Source organism: Barbus barbus (genome assembly GCF_936440315.1).
Source record: "Barbus barbus genome assembly, chromosome: 33".
Classification (NCBI taxonomy): domain Eukaryota; kingdom Metazoa; phylum Chordata; class Actinopteri; order Cypriniformes; family Cyprinidae; genus Barbus; species Barbus barbus.
The window spans coordinates 992,548-1,014,608 of NC_136761.1; the positions used below are offsets into that span (position 1 = coordinate 992,548).

At 39.0% G+C, this 22,061-nt stretch overlaps 2 protein-coding genes across 3 annotated transcripts; one reads left to right on the forward strand and one right to left on the reverse strand.

Annotated features, from left to right (window-relative positions):
- Positions 1-1,057: 1,057 nt before the first annotated feature.
- LOC306853475 (uncharacterized protein) lies at positions 1,058-8,574 on the reverse strand. The gene is made up of 6 exons (XM_079390921.1): positions 8,333-8,574; positions 7,608-7,634; positions 7,444-7,473; positions 7,014-7,061; positions 3,266-3,388; positions 1,058-1,778 (listed from the first exon to the last, which is right to left on the reverse strand). The coding sequence occupies exons 1-5, from the start codon at positions 8,345-8,347 to the stop codon at positions 3,284-3,286; spliced, it is 225 nt and encodes a 74-aa protein (XP_079247047.1). The 5' UTR covers positions 8,348-8,574; the 3' UTR covers positions 1,058-1,778; positions 3,266-3,283.
- Positions 8,514-14,300, forward strand: LOC306853474 (adapter SH3BGRL-like). Of its 2 annotated transcripts, XM_079390920.1 has the most exons (5): positions 8,526-8,627; positions 9,195-9,337; positions 11,301-11,486; positions 12,780-12,860; positions 13,039-14,300. In XM_079390920.1, exons 2-5 carry the CDS (start codon positions 9,293-9,295, stop codon positions 13,072-13,074), a joined length of 348 nt encoding a protein of 115 aa, XP_079247046.1. In that variant the 5' UTR covers positions 8,526-8,627; positions 9,195-9,292; the 3' UTR covers positions 13,075-14,300. The 2 variants fall into 2 exon arrangements, with proteins under 2 accessions (XP_079247045.1, XP_079247046.1); XM_079390919.1 differs by having other exon boundaries at positions 8,514-9,337.
- The last annotated feature ends 7,761 nt before the right edge of the window (positions 14,301-22,061 follow it).

Sequence of the window (22,061 nt, forward strand, 5' to 3'; positions counted from 1 at the left end):
AATAGCTATTCATAATTTCTCTACCTCATATTGCTGCTATTTAAATACCCTGGACAACTTTTTGCACATTCCTCTTATTACTATTTTCAAGTCAACAACATACTGACCTGCACATTTATATTTATATTTTTTTATCTTATTTTATTTTATTCCTCTTATTTTTTCTACTTTTCTTCTTCTTAATATTTGTATTCTTTATAATAGCACTGTCCTTGGAGCGGACCTGACCTACATTTCACTGCTGGTTATACTCTGTATAATTGTGTGACAAATAAAAATCTTGAATCTTGAATGCAATGTAAGTGACTTAGGATAAAAGCGTCTGCTAAATGCGTAAAATGGTCAATTAGAGAAGTGTGTTGGTATGAGAATAAAGACAGAACCTTTTCTATAACATTTGGAGACTACTCAAATTCAGCTCTGCTGACGGGTGATGTCCCGCAAGGATCAATTCTTGCCCCAATTCTGTTTTGTTATTTTCATTATGCCTGCGCTCACATCTTTTTATGTTGGTTTTCAGTTTCATTGACAAAGTGTGTCCTTCAGAAACGTAAGTGCTGATGCATGGGCCGTAGCGGTATTTGAAAGAGTGAGGAAAATTCTGTTTCAAGCAGTGATTCCTCCGCTTCATGCATTGCCAACAGGTAGTTTTCAGTCATTTGTGTCCATGTTCCAAACAGAACTGTACATTTACAAGGATAAGGTTCACAAGGAAGTGTGTTGTGTAGTCAATGTAAATCAGCAGATATCACCCACAGATGATGCATATGTCAAACAAACTTACTCTCTCTTACATGTCTATTCCCCAACATGATACAACTCCCCCTAGTGGGCATTTCACAATCTAATCCATGTTTTTGAGTTCACATTTTGCTTTATTAGGTTAAGCAATTGCAAAACATGCAAGCTTCAAAGTCTGTCTCTTTGAATGACAAAGTTCTGTGTGAGGATTAGTGACACCAGAATGTCCAGTGTGAGCAGAGATCAATGAATCTTCAATGATTCTCGTCAAATTTATTGCTGTAGTTTGTCTGAATTAAAAAGGGAGAGGCAAAAGTGAGGAAAATTCCACCCTTTTCTTTATTAGCACACACTGCAACATCAGAGAGTGTACATAACCTGCAGACTTCAACACGTCAATCACATGGTAAAAAAAAAAGAAAAATACAATTTGCATGAAAAAAAAATAATTTACCGTAATAAGCTGCCATTTTAAATTTTTTGATTTTTTTCAAGATACAGTGAACTATATCAGCCCCCTCAAATCTCTGCTTGAAGGTTGTGATCCCCCCCCATTATGAATAACACACCAAAATCTAGGACAAATGACTAAGCAAAGAAAATATACAAGGATAAAAACGTCAATTTCCCCCAGCCATTTATAACCAGTTTTTAAAACAAGTGTGAGGAAGGAGGATAAAGAGAATGTGGAAACACTATAAGAAAACACTCCAAACTCTAGAGGCAGGTATGATTTTTCTAGACCAAATAAGTTATCAATACCAATAAATGGCATTTAAAAATACCTTTAGCCTGGCGTTCTTGCAGAGACAATCGCTGCAGATCTACAGGGTGCTCAGCATTTAGCTTAATTTTGTGCTAAAAAATCTGTGCTGATACTTATAAAACCATTGATAAAAATATTTCTCTGTGAACAATATGCCCTGGAGGTTGGACAATGACAACACTAGGAGTGATGAGGAGCTGTGACGTGTTGATGGGAGGCAATAGTGCTACTCAGATTTCGCTTCCTTCGTTGCTTTTTGAGTCTGTGTGACCTGAGGATGGGTTGAGAGGAAGAATAATGCATTTTTCATTTCAAAAGATATGAAGAACATCCTAGTGTAACAGCATTTCAATGATTTTACAGTGCCTATAAAAAGTCTTCATACCCCTTAATTTATTTTTTCACATTTTGTTGCAGCCTTATGTTAAACTGCTTTGAATGACTTTTTTTTCCACATTAATCTACACTCCATACACTATACTGACAAAGCAAAAACAGAATTGTAACAACTTTGTAAATTAAAAAAAAAAAAAAAAAAAAAAAAAAAACTTAAGTATATTGCATAAGTCTTCAAACCCTTAACTAAATATTTAATGAAGCACCTTTACAGCCTCAAGTCTTTTTGGGTATGATACGACAAGCTTTGCTCATCAGCATTTGGCAATTATCTGCTATTCTTCTCCTCACGTCTCAAGCTGTGTCAGGTTGGATGGGGGCAGATGCACATTCAGGTTTCTCCAGAAATATTTGATTGGGTTCAAGCTCAGGCGGTGGCTGGGCCACTCAAGGACATTCATAGAGCTGTCTATAAGCCACTCTTGCTGTGTGTTTAGGGTCATTGTCCTGTTGGAAGGTGAACCTTCTGCCCAGTCTGAGGTTCTGAATGCTCTGTTTTCATTAAGGCTAACTCAATATTTTGGAGCTTTTCTTCTACTCTGTGTCGTCTTCTCTGAGGAGAGGATTGAGTTTGGCCACACTGCCATAAAGCCCAGATCGGTGGAGTGTTGCAGTGATGTTTGTCCTTCTGTAGATTTGTCCTATCTCCACATATGATCATGGAGCTCAACTAGAGTGACCATCAGGTTCTTGGTCACCAGTCTAACCAAAGCCCTTCTCCATCAGTTGCTCAGTTTGGCCAGCTCTAGGAAGAGTCCTGGTTGTTTCAAACGTCTTCCATTACAGGTAATGGAGAATACATGTTTCTGTGAAACTTCAATGCAGCATGTTTTTCTGAACTCTTCCTCAGATGTGTGGCTTGATGCAATCCTGTCTCTGAGCTATACAGGCAGTTTGTTTGACCCCTGGGCTTGGTTTTTGCTCTAATATGCTTTATCAGCTGTTAGACCTTTTATTAAGATGTGTGTTTTTCCAAATCATATCCATTCAATTGAATTTGCCACAGGTTAACTTCACTCGAAGTGTATTAACACCTACAAGCAATATGCATGCTCCTGAGCTAAATTCCAACTGTCATTTAAGTTTTTTTTATTTTTAATAAATTTGCAAAGATGTTAAAAACTTGTTTTTTGCTTTACAATTATAGTGTATATAGTGTAGATTGATGTGGGAAAAAAGTAGTTTAAAGCAGTTTAACATAAGGCAGCAACATTACAAAATGTGAAGGGGTATGAAGACTTTTTATAGGCACTGTATTCCACACCGTCAACACAAAATGAAAGTAAAATGTGGTTATTTAAAAGAACGACATGGTTCTGCAGTGTTTCTATGGAAAGTCTAATGTGCAGTGATATAACACACCGCGTTGGTCTTGGCCTCTCAGTTATCGGAGTGGTTCTCCTCACTGGCCGCAGACTCAGAGCTCTCCTTGACCTTCACCTTGGTCTTTTTATCCTCCTTTTTGACATTGGCTGCTTTGTCTTTCTACAGAGGAAGTGAATCATTGGCAGCAATGCGTTAGACAGAATATTTGAATGCTGTAGCACAGACACAGTTTGGGGGTGGGTGGATGGGCCACTGGCGTCCGCTGGTGGGAGTGTGCTCACCTGTGTAGGGCTCTATGAAATGAGTTTTATTTTTTCCCAAATTCCGTTTTGTTTTTTCCAAACTCCATTTTTTTCTGTTTGAATTTTTCTGGACTCTGGACTTTTTAATGTTTAAATAAAATTGTATCCATAAAAAAGCCTAAGTCAAATGAATTGAAATGATACAATATAATTTCACATGAATTTATTAAAAGTAAAAAAAAACTAAAAAAAAAAAAACTACATGCTTAGGGCCTTATGAAATGTTTTATTTTTTCTCACCATGTTTTATTGTTACCAAATACTCTGTTTTAGAATGACTATTTATTTGGATGCATAAAAACAACTTAATTTATTCAAATTTATTCTTAAAATAGCCCTATGACATGTGTTTTATTTTTTCCTCAGAAATTCTGTTGTGTATTTAAAATGTTCTGGGTATCAAATAAAGGCATAATACATTAATTTCATTGATCTTTTAATTACCGAAAATTAAACCTATTAAAAATGTCCTATTAACAATAAAACATGAAAGAAATGTGTGACTATTACTTAAAAATTAAAGTTTTAATTTTAGTAGTAGTACTAATACTGTAGTATTATGTACATTCTACTGAACAATATTTCTGGCACAGTGTCTAAGTTAAAACACATTTTTATTTTAACGGGTTGCCACGAATACCTTTAAATTTCTGTGTGATATGATGCTAGTTTTACTCAAATGTTCATGACGTAACTCTCAGAGCAGATCAGGGCCCGTATTGATGAAAAATCTTAGTGCTGAGAGTTGCTCCTAGTAACAAAATTCTTAGAAATGTGGGTGTTTCCTCTTAAAGTTAAAGAAAAGATCCTAGTAAAGAAAAAGGTAATTCAGAAAGCATCTTAACCCTTAAAAGAGGTCTTAAGGTCCAAAATTGTTAGGAGTACAGTCGAGGACTTTTAAGTTCTTTAGCAGCGGAGAAAATGGACGAAACATGAAGAGGGAGAAGAAATGTGTTGCACACGATGCATGAGAGTGAGTTAATACGACGCTACACATTAGATCGTGCAGGGATCATGTTTGTGATGATCTTATTAGAGACACGCTAACATCTCCGACACCGCGCTGAAATGCCATAGCGCCAGAAATGGACGTAATCACTACATTAACATATCTGGCAACCGGAAAAATGCAACTATGTAGCAGTCATGATTTGGGTCTGTTACAGCACTTACAGGTGCTGGTCATAAAATTAGAATATCATGAAAAAGTTTATTTATTTCAGTAATACCATTCAAAAAGTGAAACTTGTATATTAGATTCATTCATTACACACAGACTGATATATTTCAAATGTTTATTTCCTTTCATTTTGATGATTATAACTGACAACTAATGAAAGTCCCAAATTCAGTATCTCAGAAAATTAGAATATCAATTAAGACCAATGCAAAAAAAATGATTTTTAGAAATGTTGGCCAACTGAAAAGTATGAACATGAAAAGTATGAGCATGTACAGCACTCAATATTTAGTTGGGGCTCCTTTGGCCTGGATTACTGCAGCAATGCGGCGTGGCATGGAGTCGATCAGTCTGTGGCACTGCTCAGGTGTTATGAGAGCCCATGTTGCTCTGATAGTGGCCTTCAGCTCTTCTGAATTGTTGGGTCTGGCGTATTGCATCTTCCTCTTCACAATACCCCATAGGTTTTCTATGGGGTTAAGGTCAGGCGAGTTTGCTGGCCAATCAAGAACAGGGATACCATGGTCCTTAAACCAGGTACTGGTAGCTTTGGCAGTGTGTGCAGGTGCCAAGTCCTGTTGGAAAATGAAATCTGCATCTCCATAAAGTTGGTCAGCAGCAGGAAGCATGAAGTGCTCTAAAACTTCCTGGTAGACGGCTGCGTTGACCTTGGACCTCAGAAAACACAATGGACCAACACCAGCAGATGACATGGCACCCCAAACCATCAATGACTGTGGAAACTTTACACTGGACCTCAAGCAACGTGGATTATGTGCCTCTCCTCTCTTCCTCCAGACTCTGGGACCTTGATTTCCAAAGGAAATGCAAAATTTACTTTCATCAGAGAACATAACTTTGGACCACTCAGCAGCAGTCCAGTCAAGACGCTTCTGGCGCTGTCTCTTGTTCAAGAGTGGCTTGACACAAGGAATGTGACAGCTGAAACCCATGTCTTGCATACGTCTGTGCTGGTGGTTCTTGAAGCACTGACTCCAGCTGCAGTCCACTCTTTGTGAATCTCCCCCACATTTTTGAATGGGTTTTGTTTCACAATCCTCTCCAGGGTGCGGTTATCCCTATTGCTTGTACACTTTTTTTCTACCACATCTTGTCCTTCCCTTCGTCTCTCTATTAATGTGCTTGGACACAGAGCTCTGTGAACAGCCAGCCTCTTTAGCAATGACCTTTTGTGTCTTGCCCTCCTTGTGCAAGGTGTCAATGGTCGTCTTTTGGACAACTGTCAAGTCAGCAGTCTTCCCCGTGATTGTGTAGCCTACAGAACTAGACTGAGAGACCATTTAAAGGCTTTTGCAGGTGTTTTGAGTTAATTAGCTGATTAGAGTGTGGCACCAGGGGTCTTCAATATTGAACATTTTCACAATATTCTAATTTTCTGAGATACTGAATTTGGGACTTTCATTAGTTGTCAGTTATAATCATCAAAATGAAAGGAAATAAACATTTGAAATATATCAGTCTGTGTGTAATGAATGAATCTAATATACAAGTTTCACTTTTTGAATGGTATTACTGAAATAAATCAACTTTTTCATGATATTCTAATTTTATGACCAGCACCTGTATTATGTCACTGTTCATTTCCTATAAAATATGTTAAGTATGACAGCATGGTAAATAAAAAATAAAGAATATAATATATATATATATATATATATATATACACATATATAATGTGTGTGTGTGTGTGTGTGAGAGAGTGAGATAGAGAGCGAGAGTACGGGAAAATTACGCCTGTAATTTCAAAGTGAAGGCTAATAATATACGTTACTCTTAAAAGCGCTCTTTTATTTCCTTCATGGACAACCAACCAATCACAGTCTTCAAAAGACTGTGCCCCGCCTCCTCACTAAGATGACAGTCTTTTCCTCGCTCAGAGTTGCTCTCAGACTGGCCCTGAATCACTCTTAAGCTAAGACTCCTAGTTAGACATGTTTAAGCTAAATTAGGAGCTCTCTAAAAGGATTCTTAGAATCTGTAGGAGTACGGGCCCTGGAGGTGTTCTTCATGTGTCCTCATTGAGAATGACATGCCGTCGTGTAAATAAGATAAATAGCATAAGGCTATTTAGTAATAAAACTAATAAAACGACAAGGTATAGACCTGCTCAATAGGAAAGGTAAGCTTAAATGACTTCTGTTGTGATCTGGCGCTATAGAGAAAATAAGATTAACTTGACCTTCTTGGGGGGCACTGGGCACCCCCCTAATATAATGGCACTGAACACGGTTCTAATATTGAAGTTTTATTGCTGGTTTGTTAGGTGTCTGGTAGCATTTACCTTAGTTGTCTTTTTTGGTTTGGGTTCAGCCTTCACGTGAGCTGGTCTCTATGAAGGAAACACATATTTGATATGTACATGTTGAGACACTGTTCAACTCATATTACAAGACAAAGACAGAACATGGGAATCATTAATAAAATGTATAACCGTCAAAGGTCTTTAAATGAAACATTGTTTTTTTCTTAAGTTGAATTTGTTAAAGCTACACTAAAATACAAAATTCCATTCGAGTATTTACTGTATTTCCTACAGTAATATTTTGTTTTTATAACTTGAATTGACATTTCCATTAATGATTTATACATTTATATTATATTTGGTGGGGAATTTCAGATATACATGATTGCTGTAACTAGTCTATTTAGCAACCTTTTGTAAACTCACACACACACACACACACACACTCTGAAAATGATAACATACGTACTGCTGATAACCGTGCAGATCTCCTCTGAGGCTGAAAAGAGGACATGTATAAGTAAAAAGCACACAACTATAAATAAAGGGGAAATATTTCACTAACAATTAACCTAAAAAAAAAAAAAAGTTACCAAGTGACATTTTAACAGTTTACATATGAAAATATTTTACCTCATCCTTGGCATCCCTGTCTGCTTTCTGTGAATAAAAATATATTAGAATATATATTATTATATAATTATATATATAAAACGGTCAAAACAAAACATTATTGAGACAGCAGATATAGCTATTGATGTGTTTTACTAGTGGGTGCAGGACACTATTTGTAATAGAGGATAGCAAAATAAAAGTGAACTCTGAAATACTATACCAGAAATTCTTCAAGCAGTATAAAAACTAAACCCCATATAAAGCAGTAAAGGAAGCCAGTGGCCTGTGTAATGAACCCAGCTGAGTTCAGCTCAACCAACCCTTACCCGCGAGCTGCGCCATTACACACCACAAGAACAAACACTATACAATAATAACACTGTTATTCTCCATATCCGTCTGTTCTCCATCAGTGAAGTCTTTAACATCGCACAGCTCGTATTTATTATGAGTGGATGTTTCGTGACTGATTGTGTTGGGTTTCTTCCTGCACAGCATGGCTGACTCCATTAATGAACACCAGCAAAACAAACTGAGCGCGCGACCACAATCAACACACTCAACATAGGATTTCTGGCTTAAATCATAGAAATCGTATTGTATTATATAATATAAACGTATGCAGATCTATATTTTGCAATGCAGTGAATAAACATGAATATGACTATTATCTCCGAACAACGCCTCCCTGATGCAGGAGTGTGTGTGTGAGAGAGAGAGAGAGCATGCATGCATAACGTTACCTTTCTTTTAGGCATGTTGGGTTCCTAGAGAGATTCTGCGAAACACACGCGAAGAATCAGCTGCTTTAGAACAGAACTCAGTTCGACTCACTTCTTAAACACAGCAGTAAACACGCAGGACCTCTACAGCAAGGGACTGAATGGGTTAAGGGGAGGGGCTTAACTCGACTGATGCCTAGATAGACCAATCAGCGCTGAGAACTGAGAGCCAAACACCAAGAGCCGGTTTTTATGATAAATGTCGACAGTACCATAAGAAAATGTTGACTGAGTATTCATTCCTCTACACTTATGTGTGCGTCTTTATTAGTTTACTCTTCACGAGGAAAACAATCTGCGACCCTTGTTTTGTTTTTAATCTTTTGCTATTTCAGTGCCGTTTATGTACGGGGTGATTTATTTCTGCGAGTTCTGTACTCAAGATGGCGCCCTGGAATCGAGTCGGGTTTAGGGTTTGTTTCGCAAAACCAGATTATTAAAAAAAATGAAAACAAAAGAGCAGCGCGCCAGTCGCGCGCGAGCGTGTATCAAGCGTCCTTCACTGACTGATACTCTGTCGCGTCGCTCGCGCGGTGTTACAAATTAACATGAAGCTGAAACTGCAACATTATTCGCTGGAAACAACACACTCACACACACACACACACGTGTCACAGAGTTACAGATGTGGCATGATGCACATGAAACAAACTATATTACACCAGTCATATAACACTGAGTGAATCATACTGAGATCATAACGCGACTGTCGATGCATTAAACTTCATCTTTCGAGTGCACACAGTCACTGTTTGCTAGAAGTTGTTTTGAGGAAGCTGAAGGTGTCGGAGCAGTTTGATCAGTTGTGTCTGTGATGAAACAGAGGCGGGGATTGAGGAGGGCTGAAGCACACATTCTCATCGGGACTGAGCTGAATCTGGAGTTTGATCATCGCTCTTAGCTTCTGAGGAATCTGTCATTATGGTGATTAAAGTTTACATCGCTTCATCCTCCGGATCAACATCGGTAAGAACTTCAGATGCACCACATGCGACTGTAACCAGACATTTACCACAGTTTTAGTGAAGTAACAACAAAACTGTGACTAAATATGTGACATTTTTGGTAATCACGAAAATGTTTGGTTGTAGCCTAATATATTATTCTTATTTGACTTCTTCCTATTATTATTCTTATTATAGGTAGTTTGAAAACATTTATTAGCAAATGTAATGTGAGCACTGACTATAGTACAGCAGTCTTTTGTAGGCATGCAGAGAAACAGACACAAACTCTCATATGCTGCTGAAGTTACCACTTCCTCTGACATCTAATCACTTCTGCTCCAGACTTCTCCAGAGAAACAGTAGCTGCATTGATCTGGACTGTAACTGCATGAGCACAGACTCAGGGTGTTTAGCTGATAGGCCTGTTGTATTTGCATCCTAACTGTAGAAAGTGAAATAAGTGTTTCGATGTGTATCTAGAGGGAGCTCTTCCTCCAGCAGCTCGTTTGGCTCAAACTCTTCCTAATTTGGTGAGTTAGAGAACACAGTTGTGTAAGTTATGTAACTCTGGAACAACACTAGTCCAGACTTCAGCCAACAGCAGACTAAAGCCATTACTCTTTTTGTTCGTTACTTTTTTTTTAGTCCATTGCAAATTAATATTCCAATTTATTTCTGTGTTGACACAGTTTGTTATATTTCTGTTACATAATGAACAAGCAACCTAAGTTTCTGAGACTTTTCATCAGCTGCTGAACAATCAGTGTGTTGTTAAATAACTATAATATTGAACACACAGTTCCTCAGACTGAGGAATCCTGTTAAACATTAAAATGGTGCTACCCTGACTTATGTCTGTTTGTAGATGAAATACATCTTTGTGTTTGTGTGTCTCCAGGAAAAGGTTTGGGAAACACTGCTTGAGTTTGTAGTTAGTCCTTGTGTTTCCACCAAACTGACCCATTCAGGCTGATTTGTGGAGCATGGGAAGCGTAATAAGCGAATCATATTGTAATGGAGACACTGGCTTGTTTCACATGTTATGTGAGTTGAGCTCCAAGCCTGATCGAACTCACCTGATGGAGGTGCTCAGGATCTCTGATCAGGGTCCAAGCTGAACTCTGAAGGATCTCGAGGGCCTCCCCATGAATCTCCATCCACTGTGTTTCTTTAGAAAACGAGTGATTTATACAGTGTTCATCTAATATATCTTAATATTTGTATTTTATATTTCTCACTTGTATTATGAGCAAAAAGAGGTTGCATTTCAGCCAGTTACAGTCAACTGCTCCTCAACAAACTGAATGTGTGAGAGATCAGGGAATTTCTCAGTTCAAATTCAGCTGAATTAATTATGTAATGATATGATACAAAAATATACAACTTTTATTTCCCACACAAGAGTACCATAAAGAGTCAGACTGAAGAGGAAGTAAAAACTTTAACATAGTTAGAACACAAGAAACATAAACAATTATAAAAATACATACAGACACACGCTTCTAAATCTGCAAAAATGGTATTCATTTCAACAAAATAAGAGGGATCAAAAAATTCATTCCATTTTATTTCATTACATTACATGCAGTTCACAAGACAAAATGATATCTGAATAAAAAAAGTAAATTAAGAAAATAAACACAGTTCTAGTTGACAGACTGATTCTTAATACTGTGTGTTGTTACCGGGATGATCCACGACGTTTTTTGCATCTGTGATAGTCATTCATGAGTCCCTTGTTTGTCCTCCAGTTCTCTCCAGCATGCTTTGCTTTTCCAACACTTTACTTTACTCTTACTGGAAACCCTCCCCAAGACAATAGTTATGCTCATAATATCCTAATTTTCTTAAAAGGCAGTAACTCAACAAAACCTGATACACGTGAAGTCCACAGGTAACAATAGTGCTTTCACTCATGTTTGAGCACAGCAGAATCAGAGCCCATCGCGCTCATGTGTGACTGAATCTACTGTGTCCCTCAGATCAAGAAACAGCAGCAGGATGTGATGGGCTTCTTGTCAGCCAATAAGATAGAGTTTGAGGAATGTGACATCGCAGCTGATGAGGATAACAGGAAGTGGATGCGAGAACACGTCCCCGATGATTTCCGTCCGGCCACAGGGAACCCTCTGCCTCCTCAGATCTTCAACCAGGACACATACTGTGGGGTGTGTGCTCATGAGAGATATTATATTATGCTCTCTTTTAGCAAAACCATCGCAAGCCTAAGTAGCTGGTAAAACTGCTGCCACCAGTGGTCTCTATACGATCAACTTAACTCACAATGCTGTTGAGAAACACTGCATATACTGATGTTTAAGTGTTTTTTCACTTTCAAATCAAACTAAAACATTCATTGACGCAATCCTCAAAAGTCAAGTCAGGTCAAACATCACTGGCTCTCGTACGTATCTTACCAACCATCTCAGCTGGCCATGCAGCTATTCATCATTTCCACGTTGTTAAACTATACCTGAGACTGAGTGTGAACCATGTAGATTAGTTTAAGCATGTTCTGTGGCTGTGTGTTGTTTAGAAGGCACACTTGAGTCAGAGTAGAGGCTTGCAGCTGGAAACAGTACTGAATACATGCGTTAAGTGGCAGCTGCATAATACACACCTGCTGCAGTATATGTGCTTTGTTAAAGTGCCCGTATTATGCTCATTTACAAGTTCATAAGTATGGGGGGTTAGATTTACATGAGTTCAAAAAACATATTTTTGTCATACTGTACATTTCTGCAGCAGCTCTTTGCCCAAAACACTCCTGCTTGGATCAAATAATATTAGCAAAAGAGAAAATTACACGCTGCTCTTAACTGAATAACTTCAGTAGGTTTAATAAAGATCAACGTATGCTTAATTCATTCAGTGAAGACTATGCAGTGTTATTTTTCCATTGGATTATTTTGCAGCTGAATCCTACTGTTAGACGTACCTGAAAAGTACTGTTTATCTCATTTACTGTATTTAGCCAGTTGTTTGTAATTTGCTCTTTTATTCTTATGTTCAATAACAAAAATAAAATAAAATGACAAAATAATTATATTATAATAACTATACATACCTTAAAATAAATAAAATATCTAAACATAATAATAATAAAAACATTCTTCATAATATCATCTTTTGTGTTTCCCAGTAAAGACCTGAGGCTGAATAAATGAGGATTGAAATGTATTTTCTAGGTGATTCCTTTAACAACAGATTTAACCCAGACTATTCCTTATGATATCTTCAGGTTTAAACATAAAAATGATTTAGTTTACCCTACATAGTTTGGTATGACGTTCACAGTTAACACTAATACATGAAAAGCAATCAAAATGAATCTATATCCGTCTGTTTTCACTGAGCGGCACGAGTAATTTGACCAGTATCTTTTAAGTGTTGTGTTGTGTTCTGACTCAAAGCCAGACTGTAAGACTTGAGCAGTGCTTTCCTTTGCTTCTGTGCTCCAGAACTACGAGGCGTTCTTCTGTGCTCGTGAGGACAATGCTGTGTATGCGTTCCTGGGCTTGACGGCGCCTCCAGGCTCAAAGGTATGTGTCTGAGGGACATAAAGACTCCTTTATTCCCAGCGCATGCGTCCGCTCTAGGAATGTAGTGCTGATGTCCATCTAATGAGCACACACTGCTCTAGTCTTCTTCTGCTGTCCTGAACAGCTTCTCACAGCTGACTGGAACTGACTCGCTGGGTTTCTGTGTGTTTCTTCACAGGAGGCAGAAGCGCTGTCTAAGAAAACGCAGATGTAATCTAGAGAAGCGGCTCTAGCAGAGCTGAAGAACTCCTGCACTTTCTGATGATTGAGTTTATTTTTTCTCTGCATCCATGAAATTATGTGATGTGATGAATGTTATGAGATATTTGTCCACGCAATAGCCCTTTTATTGATTGAACTGTTCAAACTGAATAGAAAGCATTTCTCCAGCTGTCCGAATAGCCTTGATGAGCAAAGTAGATTTGAAGTGTTGTCAGGATTTGATAGTTAATCATTAATCATACAGTTTATGTTAGATTTATGCTTGAATGTTCTTATGTATGTGGTTCAAATTACATTTAATCAGTGCATATATTCAGGGTTTCTGTGGGTCTTAAAAAGCCTTGATTCGGCCGTACACAAATTAAAACCTTTGGCCTTTAATTAAAGCGTTCATGAAGTCTGACATGAACATCTTCTGTAATTGAATATTAATGTTAATGTTTATTTTTTTCTTGTTTTCCAATACAACTATCCTTCAAATTAATTTACTTGAGATGCAGCATGAAAATATGAAGTCTTTTTTGTTTTATCCGTGTTTGTCTATGTCTTGTTTTCCTTTTGACATAATTAGATTTTTCTGAGCCCACTGGCAGATATTTGGCCCTTTTTTAAATCATAAATTCAGTTCTTTTTGATAAATTTCTCAGAAAACAAGACTTCTTATCAAATGTAAATGTTTGCATCTATCTTGATTTAAGACTTTTTAGCACCAGAAAACAAGACAAAAATAATGCAGAAGAACAGCACTTTTTTGTAGAGTGATCAGAATACAGTAAAACGTATATATATGTGATCAGGTACAGTAAAAGTTATTTCCATAAGTGTTTTTTTGGTTTGTGTTTTAAATGAATAAAATAAAATGAATGAAAAAGTATTGGAGATCGGTTGTAAGTTGTATTTTCAAACGTTAAAGTGCTGCTAACACAGCTCATTGTGTTCTCCTTACACATTTACATTTAGAGAACATATTGTGTTCCCTTCAATTGATTTCTTAAATTGTGTTTAATTGGGTCTTTAAAAAGGATCTTAAAAACTCTTAAATGTTGGCAATGACAGTTTGCATGTTTGAATGTTGAAATATTATTTTCAGCTATACTTTAGGTTTTTTCCCATTATTTGTACTAAATGAGTTATGTGTATATTTCATACTGCTTGTTTGCCTTAAGTATCCGTCATGCACTAATAGAGTTAATGTTCTATTTTTTAGGGCAAATTACTAAAACAATAGAAACAACATTACACGTTACTGATTATTGCAGTCTTTTTCACTATTGTGAATGTGTAAGTTACAGATTTTCAAAACTGATCACACCTCTAGTGATTCTTTCAGATCCTGATCTCATGCTTTCATTGTAGCCGTACACAAGATTATTGTAACATAATGAGAACATTTGATATGAATCTTTACTGGACAAAAATGTACAGTACATTGGCAGTCTCTACCATGGTAAGGCCATTGTTTACAGTATCATAACTTTACTGTACACTGCCTGTATTTGATATGACACGCATCTGTCATCTGTCTGTCTCCATCTCATCTTATTCATTTGATCACACTCACTTTGGCACTAATTTCAGAACACTGATGTCATTCTTCACTAAACTCACAGCAGTCGTTTGATCAACTCAAATACCATCGAAACTTTAATTTAGAGCACACACACACACACACACATCCTTGTTTGTAGTACTTTGTGGGGTCCTTTAGTTGGACATCATCTTAAAAATGATAATAAAGAATGTTTAATAGAATATTAAAACTCACTATATTGGACTTAACCTACACCAATCCCAAACTTAATTTGAACATTTATATATATTTTTATATGTGACCGGTAGGTTTAGGGGTAGGTTTGGACTACAGTATATTTAGTTATGTTATAGTCTTACTTAAAAGATCATGTCGGATCCCAAAAAGTCAAACTTTCCTTATTTTACGATCTTTGTGCAGTCTTTCGGTCCTCACAAAGTAGTAAAAACAAGTTTACACACACACAAGCAACAGTATTGTCAAAACTCTTAGTACTATTTGTACAATTATCATAACAGATCATCAAAAAAATGCCCTTTTTTCAAACATTTCAGGATGTTTTCAATTGCTTGAGTAAAAAAGAAAAAAATTCACAATGTATCGTGTTCACAACAATGTACATTTCAAATAAAACATTTGTTCAGTTTACAGTTTTTTCAAAATGCTTACACACTTTTTGAAACTATGGCTCCATTTCTCAAAACTCTACACACAAAACCGCAAAACACACACATCTTGCAAAAGTGGACCTATAGCCAAAGCACAACCATCGGACAGCACAGGCTGTAGAGTGTGTCAAACATCACTGAACACCTGATAGCTTTCTAAAGGAGAGGTGGTCTGTCTGGGTGAAGATGGCATCTATTGTGTGGAACAATGTCAGTTTCTATCATGCAGAGCTGGTTCAGGAATGGGTTCATCCTCGGATCATGACTCCCATACTCTTCTTTCCTCAACGCAACTGAGGAATTCTTCTCTGCGTGGAGGTGGAAGGTGTATGATCACTATCCCCTTGACCATGTCACATGTTTCTTCATGCCATGGATAAGGCTTGAAATAACATCACTGCAGAGCAATGTCGAGCCTGGATTCATGCCAGAAGGTACGTGATCAATGAGCACATCCACTGTGATGCTGATGAAAATGTATGGCCAAAAGTTGAAAGAAGATCTTACTGCTGTGTTTTAGTGATTGAACCAAATGTTCTCATTACATATCAGAATGATCTTGTGTTTTGAAACAATGATTATGTAGAAGGAAAACATGTACAACTAGCATGAAAGCATGAAGGCCGTTTTTGAAAGAATGGCTAGCTGTGTTGTGAGTGTGATCAGTACACCGTACTTGTGAAACTAGTACCAAAGCAATATATATATATATATATAAATAAATAAACCTGTAATATGAGCTATATCATCTTGAAATTTCATGTCATTTTAACACTATTACAAGCTGTAACCTAAAAATACAAACAAATTCCACAGTTGATAATTAAATGCATGACAATAAAAACAGTGACTTGTGACACAGAATGACAGAAAAGGTCACTTAGCAGGACTCACACACTCTGATTTGACTGTCTATATGAGGATTTATTACACACATTAATACTGATGTGTTCTCTCAGTGACAGAAGTTCAGCTGCAGCTTTTGAAATTGCTTAAAAGTTCTGAAACTAAACACAAAACATCATGCATCTCTTGCAAAAGCAAACACTTCTTTCAAAACTATTTTAACTGAAAATGGTGTTTTTGTATAGTAATTAAGCACAAACAGCAAATGTTTAGTACATAAAACATTTGTGGGGGAAAATAATCAAACACCCAAGCATCATTTCTTGGTCTAGCTGGATCACAGGCTGTCTTCTCACTCTTGTTGAATGGGGATCATCGGTCAGATGAATGCTCAACCACAGCAGACACATTCTCCCAGATCACAATGTGTCTCTTCTGCTCTGCATCCATTTGGTCTTCTGTAAATATGTTGTGTAGTCGGTCTAGAAATGTGTGTTAGTTGTGTTGTAAGGACTCAAGTTGGCTTGGCAGTGGAGAACCCCATTCAATATGAAGGTAGATCAGTAGCAAAACTCGAGAGCTTGTTGATCTGAAAGTGAGAACTTGTCATAACATTCATAACTTGTCATTAACATTCGTATTTGTAAGTTGAACTTTACACTCACAGCTCTGATCTGAAAAGCTGAATCTTTCGATTTGCACACACAGACAATAATCAAAACACCCGTGTTTTGGAGTCAAAGTTGCAGATTAATAGTTACACATGTAGAATGACATTCACATAAACATAATGACACACACAAACGTGTACTTTTGCGTACACAAAAGTAGACAAATAATGCAACATCCTTCATATGTATATTCTACTGCACATTGCAGAGTAATATCGCTTTACCAGAGCCGTTGAGAAACAATTGATTGTGCATAGCTACGCTGACTACACTTTACAATATCATTTTATTCTGGGGCATGAGACAGCATTGCTCTCATGCTCCTTGGCAGTCAAATGTGACCAAACACCTTAAGTGTAGCTTTTAACCAATAAAATAACTGTACTACATTTTAGCTCAGTTCTGTTTAGTTAATTTGAGGAGATTTTACTAAATAATAGGCGCAATAATTATGATCCACGAATGACTGTTTAAAAAAGGCCTATAACATTTTCTAATATGCTTATCATATATATTACAATTAGTGTAGTATTTAGGATTAAAATAGAGAAAATGTTTTCCAGTGCAAAGACGCAAATTAGAGGCATTTGGTGGCCAGAAAGATAATATTCATATGTAATGCCATGGTTTAACCACTAGATGCCCTTATGGCTGTTTAATAAATACATGTAGGCTATTTAGCTCGACTCTAGCTGCTCAAAACAGTATTGCCGTTCATAACTGCTTATTTTTTTAGGGTTTTCTTTTTAATGTACATTTAGAAATTATCAAAAACTCGATTTTTATAAGTTAGATTTTTTTTATGTTGCATTTAAAAAGGTTCATTACTGACAAGCAAATAAGGAATTTAACCCAATAAAGAAGTTTAAATAATTTTTTTTAAAACAAAAATAATAAAAATAACAGAGTTATGTCGCAACTCTGGTACAGTGATATTACTCTGCAATGTGCAGCAGAATATACATATGAAGGATGTTGCATTATTTGTCTACCAGATAATACCTGTATGACAAGATGCATGCTATGTCTTAAAATCCTGTAAAAGCTAAGGATATTCAATGAAAATAGTTTCCAGTGTTTTACAAACAACTGATACATATGCATAAAAAACATGTTTCATTCTGCATGGCGAGTCGCGATGGCTGGCGTTGTTCATTGGTCAGGCATCGACCAATAAAATGTCTTCATTCGCAACGCAGCCCCGCCCCTGGCTCTGAGCTCTCACGTCTGCATTCACAAGTGCACAAGTGAGTTTTGCTACAGGAATATCGCAGGAGCAGCAAAAATCAAAGCGCTAAGATTTGAAGATGTACTGCCAGATCTGAGAGGTTAAGTGCTGACTTGAGGTTTTACAGCGAAACTGAAGTAAAGCGCAAAAGTACACGTTCGTGTGTGTCATTATGTTTATGTGAATGTCATTCTACACACGTGTAACTATTAATCTGCAACTTTGACTCCAAAACACGGGTGTTTTGATTATTGTCTGTGTGTGCAAATCGAAAGATTCAGCTTTTCAGATCAGAGTTGTGAGTGTAAATCAACTTACAAATACGAATGTTAATATGACAAGTTCTCACATTCAGATCAACAAGCTCTCGAGTTTTGCTACTGATCTACCTTCATAATTCAGAGTCTATACACCTGACAGACCTGTCTGATCAACTGCTTCAATACGTTTGCTATTTTGGAAAACACTTTGAAATTGCAAAGAAGTGTGTGTTGTTTTTAAAGTGTGAAGCTGAGCTTATAGTTGTGCAGATCTGGGCTGAGGTTTTTATTCTAAATGAACACATTATACGTTTTACATGTTTTGACAGGTGATGATTGGATGTAGGTAATCAGCAAATAAGTGTGGTCATTAAATATTAGTGTTTAGTAAATCTAAAGTATTTTTAAGTATGCTTTATGTAGTAAGTATACAAATATCAGTGTACTAGTAGTATACTTGTAAGTGTACTATTTCAATACTCCTTGGGACTAAATTGGCCCACTTTCTAGTATATAAAAGTATACTTGAAGTATAACAGTAGTAAACTTTGAGTACACAACTAGTTTACATCAATGTTTTTAGCTTGTACTGCAACTATACTGTAACAAAGTTCGTAGGTCGGGAAGAAGGAGGCGGGAACCGGCAAACGTTTAAAGATTTAATAATCAAAATAAACAAACGCAAAAGTACAGCGGCAGCCCCTCACGGACGACTGCCGCACACAAAACACCAAATAAAATCCAGGCCTGGTCCTCTCTCGTCTTCCACTGTCGTCACTCCTCCTTTTATCCTTCCGGAGCTCCTCCGTGGGACTCGAGACCGGTGAGTGTCGCTCATTATCATTCACTCCACCGGCCTCGCTCCGTTCCCACGGCTCTCGGCCCCGCCCCACTCACCACATACCCCCATCGCCCCTCGCAGGCCGGGGGGGAACCCTCGAGACTGCGCTCTACCCCCCCCCCCTCCTTCCTGGGGGGGACCCATCAGGGCGGCCGCGGCATACCTGGGGGTACGGACAGACGAGGCGAGAGAAAAGGAGACGGAAGGATGAGGAGTGACAGAGACGAGAGAGGGGGAGAGAGGAAAAAAAAATAAAAAAAATCGGTCCGGTTCCCGGACACACTGCTGGTTGGTCCTCAACCAGCTGAGAGGCTCTCACTCGCGGTGCCATGCGATGGTACTGGACCTCTTTGGTGGACGGCTCGACGCCCCGCCTCCTGGCGGACGGCGATGGCTCCTCCGGTCGAGGGCAGCCGGTAGCGAGTCCCCCATTCCCTGCTCCTCCCCATCATGGCGGATGGCAGCAGGCTACGGCCACTCGGCGAATGGCGCCGACTCCTCCGCTCCCTCTCGGACGGCAGCCCCCCTCCTCGACCCAGGAGCACGGCAGCGAGTCTTCCGTCCCACCTGATGTTCCATCGCTCCAGCACCACCGTCGCCTCGGGCAGCCAGCGGCCGTCCCCGCTACTCCCTGCTGCCCGATCTCCTCAGCACCGCGATCCCCCTCAGCAGCGAGGGCTCTCTGACAGCGTGTCCCTCCTTCCTCCCGGGTTTCGGCACCAATGTAACAAAGTTCGTAGGTCGGGAAGAAGGAGGCGGGAACCGGCAAACATTTAAAGATTTAATAATCAAAATAAACAAACGCAAAAGTACAGCGGCAGCCCCTCACGGACGACTGCCGCACACAAAACACCAAATAAAATCCAGGCCTGGTCCTCTCTCGTCTTCCACTGTCGTCACTCCTCCTTTTATCCTTCCGGAGCTCCTCCGTGGGACTCGAGACCGGTGAGTGTCGCTCATTATCATTCACTCCACCGGCCTCGCTCCGTTCCCACGGCTCTCGGCCCCGCCCCACTCACCACATACCCCCATCGCCCCTCGCAGGCCGGGGGGGAACCCTCGAGACTGCGCTCTACCCCCCCCCCCTCCTTCCTGGGGGGGACCCATCAGGGCGGCCGCGGCATACCTGGGGGTACGGACAGACGAGGCGAGAGAAAAGGAGACGGAAGGATGAGGAGTGACAGAGACGAGAGAGGGGAGAGAGGAAAAAAAATAAAAAAAATCGGTCCGGTTCCCGGACACACTGCTGGTTGGTCCTCAACCAGCTGAGAGGCTCTCACTCGCGGTGCCATGCGATGGTACTGGACCTCTTTGGTGGACGGCTCGACGCCCCGCCTCCTGGCGGACGGCGATGGCTCCTCCGGTCGAGGGCAGCCGGTAGCGAGTCCCCCATTCCCTGCTCCTCCCCATCATGGCGGATGGCAGCAGGCTACGGCCACTCGGCGAATGGCGCCGACTCCTCCGCTCCCTCTCGGACGGCAGCCCCCCTCCTCGACCCAGGAGCACGGCAGCGAGTCTTCCGTCCCACCTGATGTTCCATCGCTCCAGCACCACCGTCGCCTCGGGCAGCCAGCGGCCGTCCCCGCTACTCCCTGCTGCCCGATCTCCTCAGCACCGCGATCCCCCTCAGCAGCGAGGGCTCTCTGACAGCGTGTCCCTCCTTCCTCCCGGGTTTCGGCACCAATGTAACAAAGTTCGTAGGTCGGGAAGAAGGAGGCGGGAACCGGCAAACATTTAAAGATTTAATAATCAAAATAAACAAACGCAAAAGTACAGCGGCAGCCCCTCACGGACGACTGCCGCACACAAAACACCAAATAAAATCCAGGCCTGGTCCTCTCTCGTCTTCCACTGTCGTCACTCCTCCTTTTATCCTTCCGGAGCTCCTCCGTGGGACTTGAGACCGGTGAGTGTCGCAGGTGTCGCTCATTATCATTAACTCCACCGGCCTCGCTCCGTTCCCACGGCTCTCGGCCCCGCCCCACTCACCACATATACTAAATGTGAACTGATAGTGTACTGATAGTTTACTAATTAAATACTTGTAGTAGCATTTTTAGTACACTTTGAAGTATAGTCTCAGTAAACCACTAGTTTAGAAGTTTTATACTGTAAGTTTTCTTTAAGTGAACTTTATATCATACTTAATGTATACTACTAATAGTGTCCCTATTAGGTATTAATTTGTATATATTTTGTTTTATGAATATCTGAACATAAAAAAACATCAAAAGAAAGAACAGGGTATCTGCTTGTAAACAAACACATTTGATGAGCTTCATGCATTGTTTTTTAAACATTTGAATGTGGGTAAGTTTAATAAATAAAAAAATAAACAACATTTTGAACAAAAAGCTGAGAAAGACTATGAATTGGATTCAGAACGATAATCAAAGCGTAGATGGAGTCGATCAGCACCCCAAAGCTTGACAGTCATTGTTACCTCTTCGTTGGTCACATTATATTCATAACGTTACACAGATTTGATGCTGTTTTATGTCTGATGATTGTGTTAGATTACATGTGGAAGCATCTGTTGTTTTGGTTTCTGTACAGATGTGTACTAGCGCCCCCGACCATATAACAATGAAAACACGGAGTCTAGGAGCACAAGTATAGCTCAAATATATTTAGACTTTTTCTAAGTATAAGTATAACATTTATATAGTAAAGCTGTGGTTATACAAATGGTAAATCAATCTGTCAAAAAAAAAAGTTACTACACCTTTTTCGTAAGGGGTGTTAACTTATTAAAATAAAAGTAATCATCTTTAAGTCCACATCCCTGTCATGGAGAAATTCAAAGTAGAGTATATACATTTTCATTACATAGTGATTAAAAAATGTAGAATTTCAGAAAGATATTTTGTCCCTTTCTCAACAATACATTTTACTTAGTGGGAAATGTCTTTTGAAAAATTGCAATTACTGCAA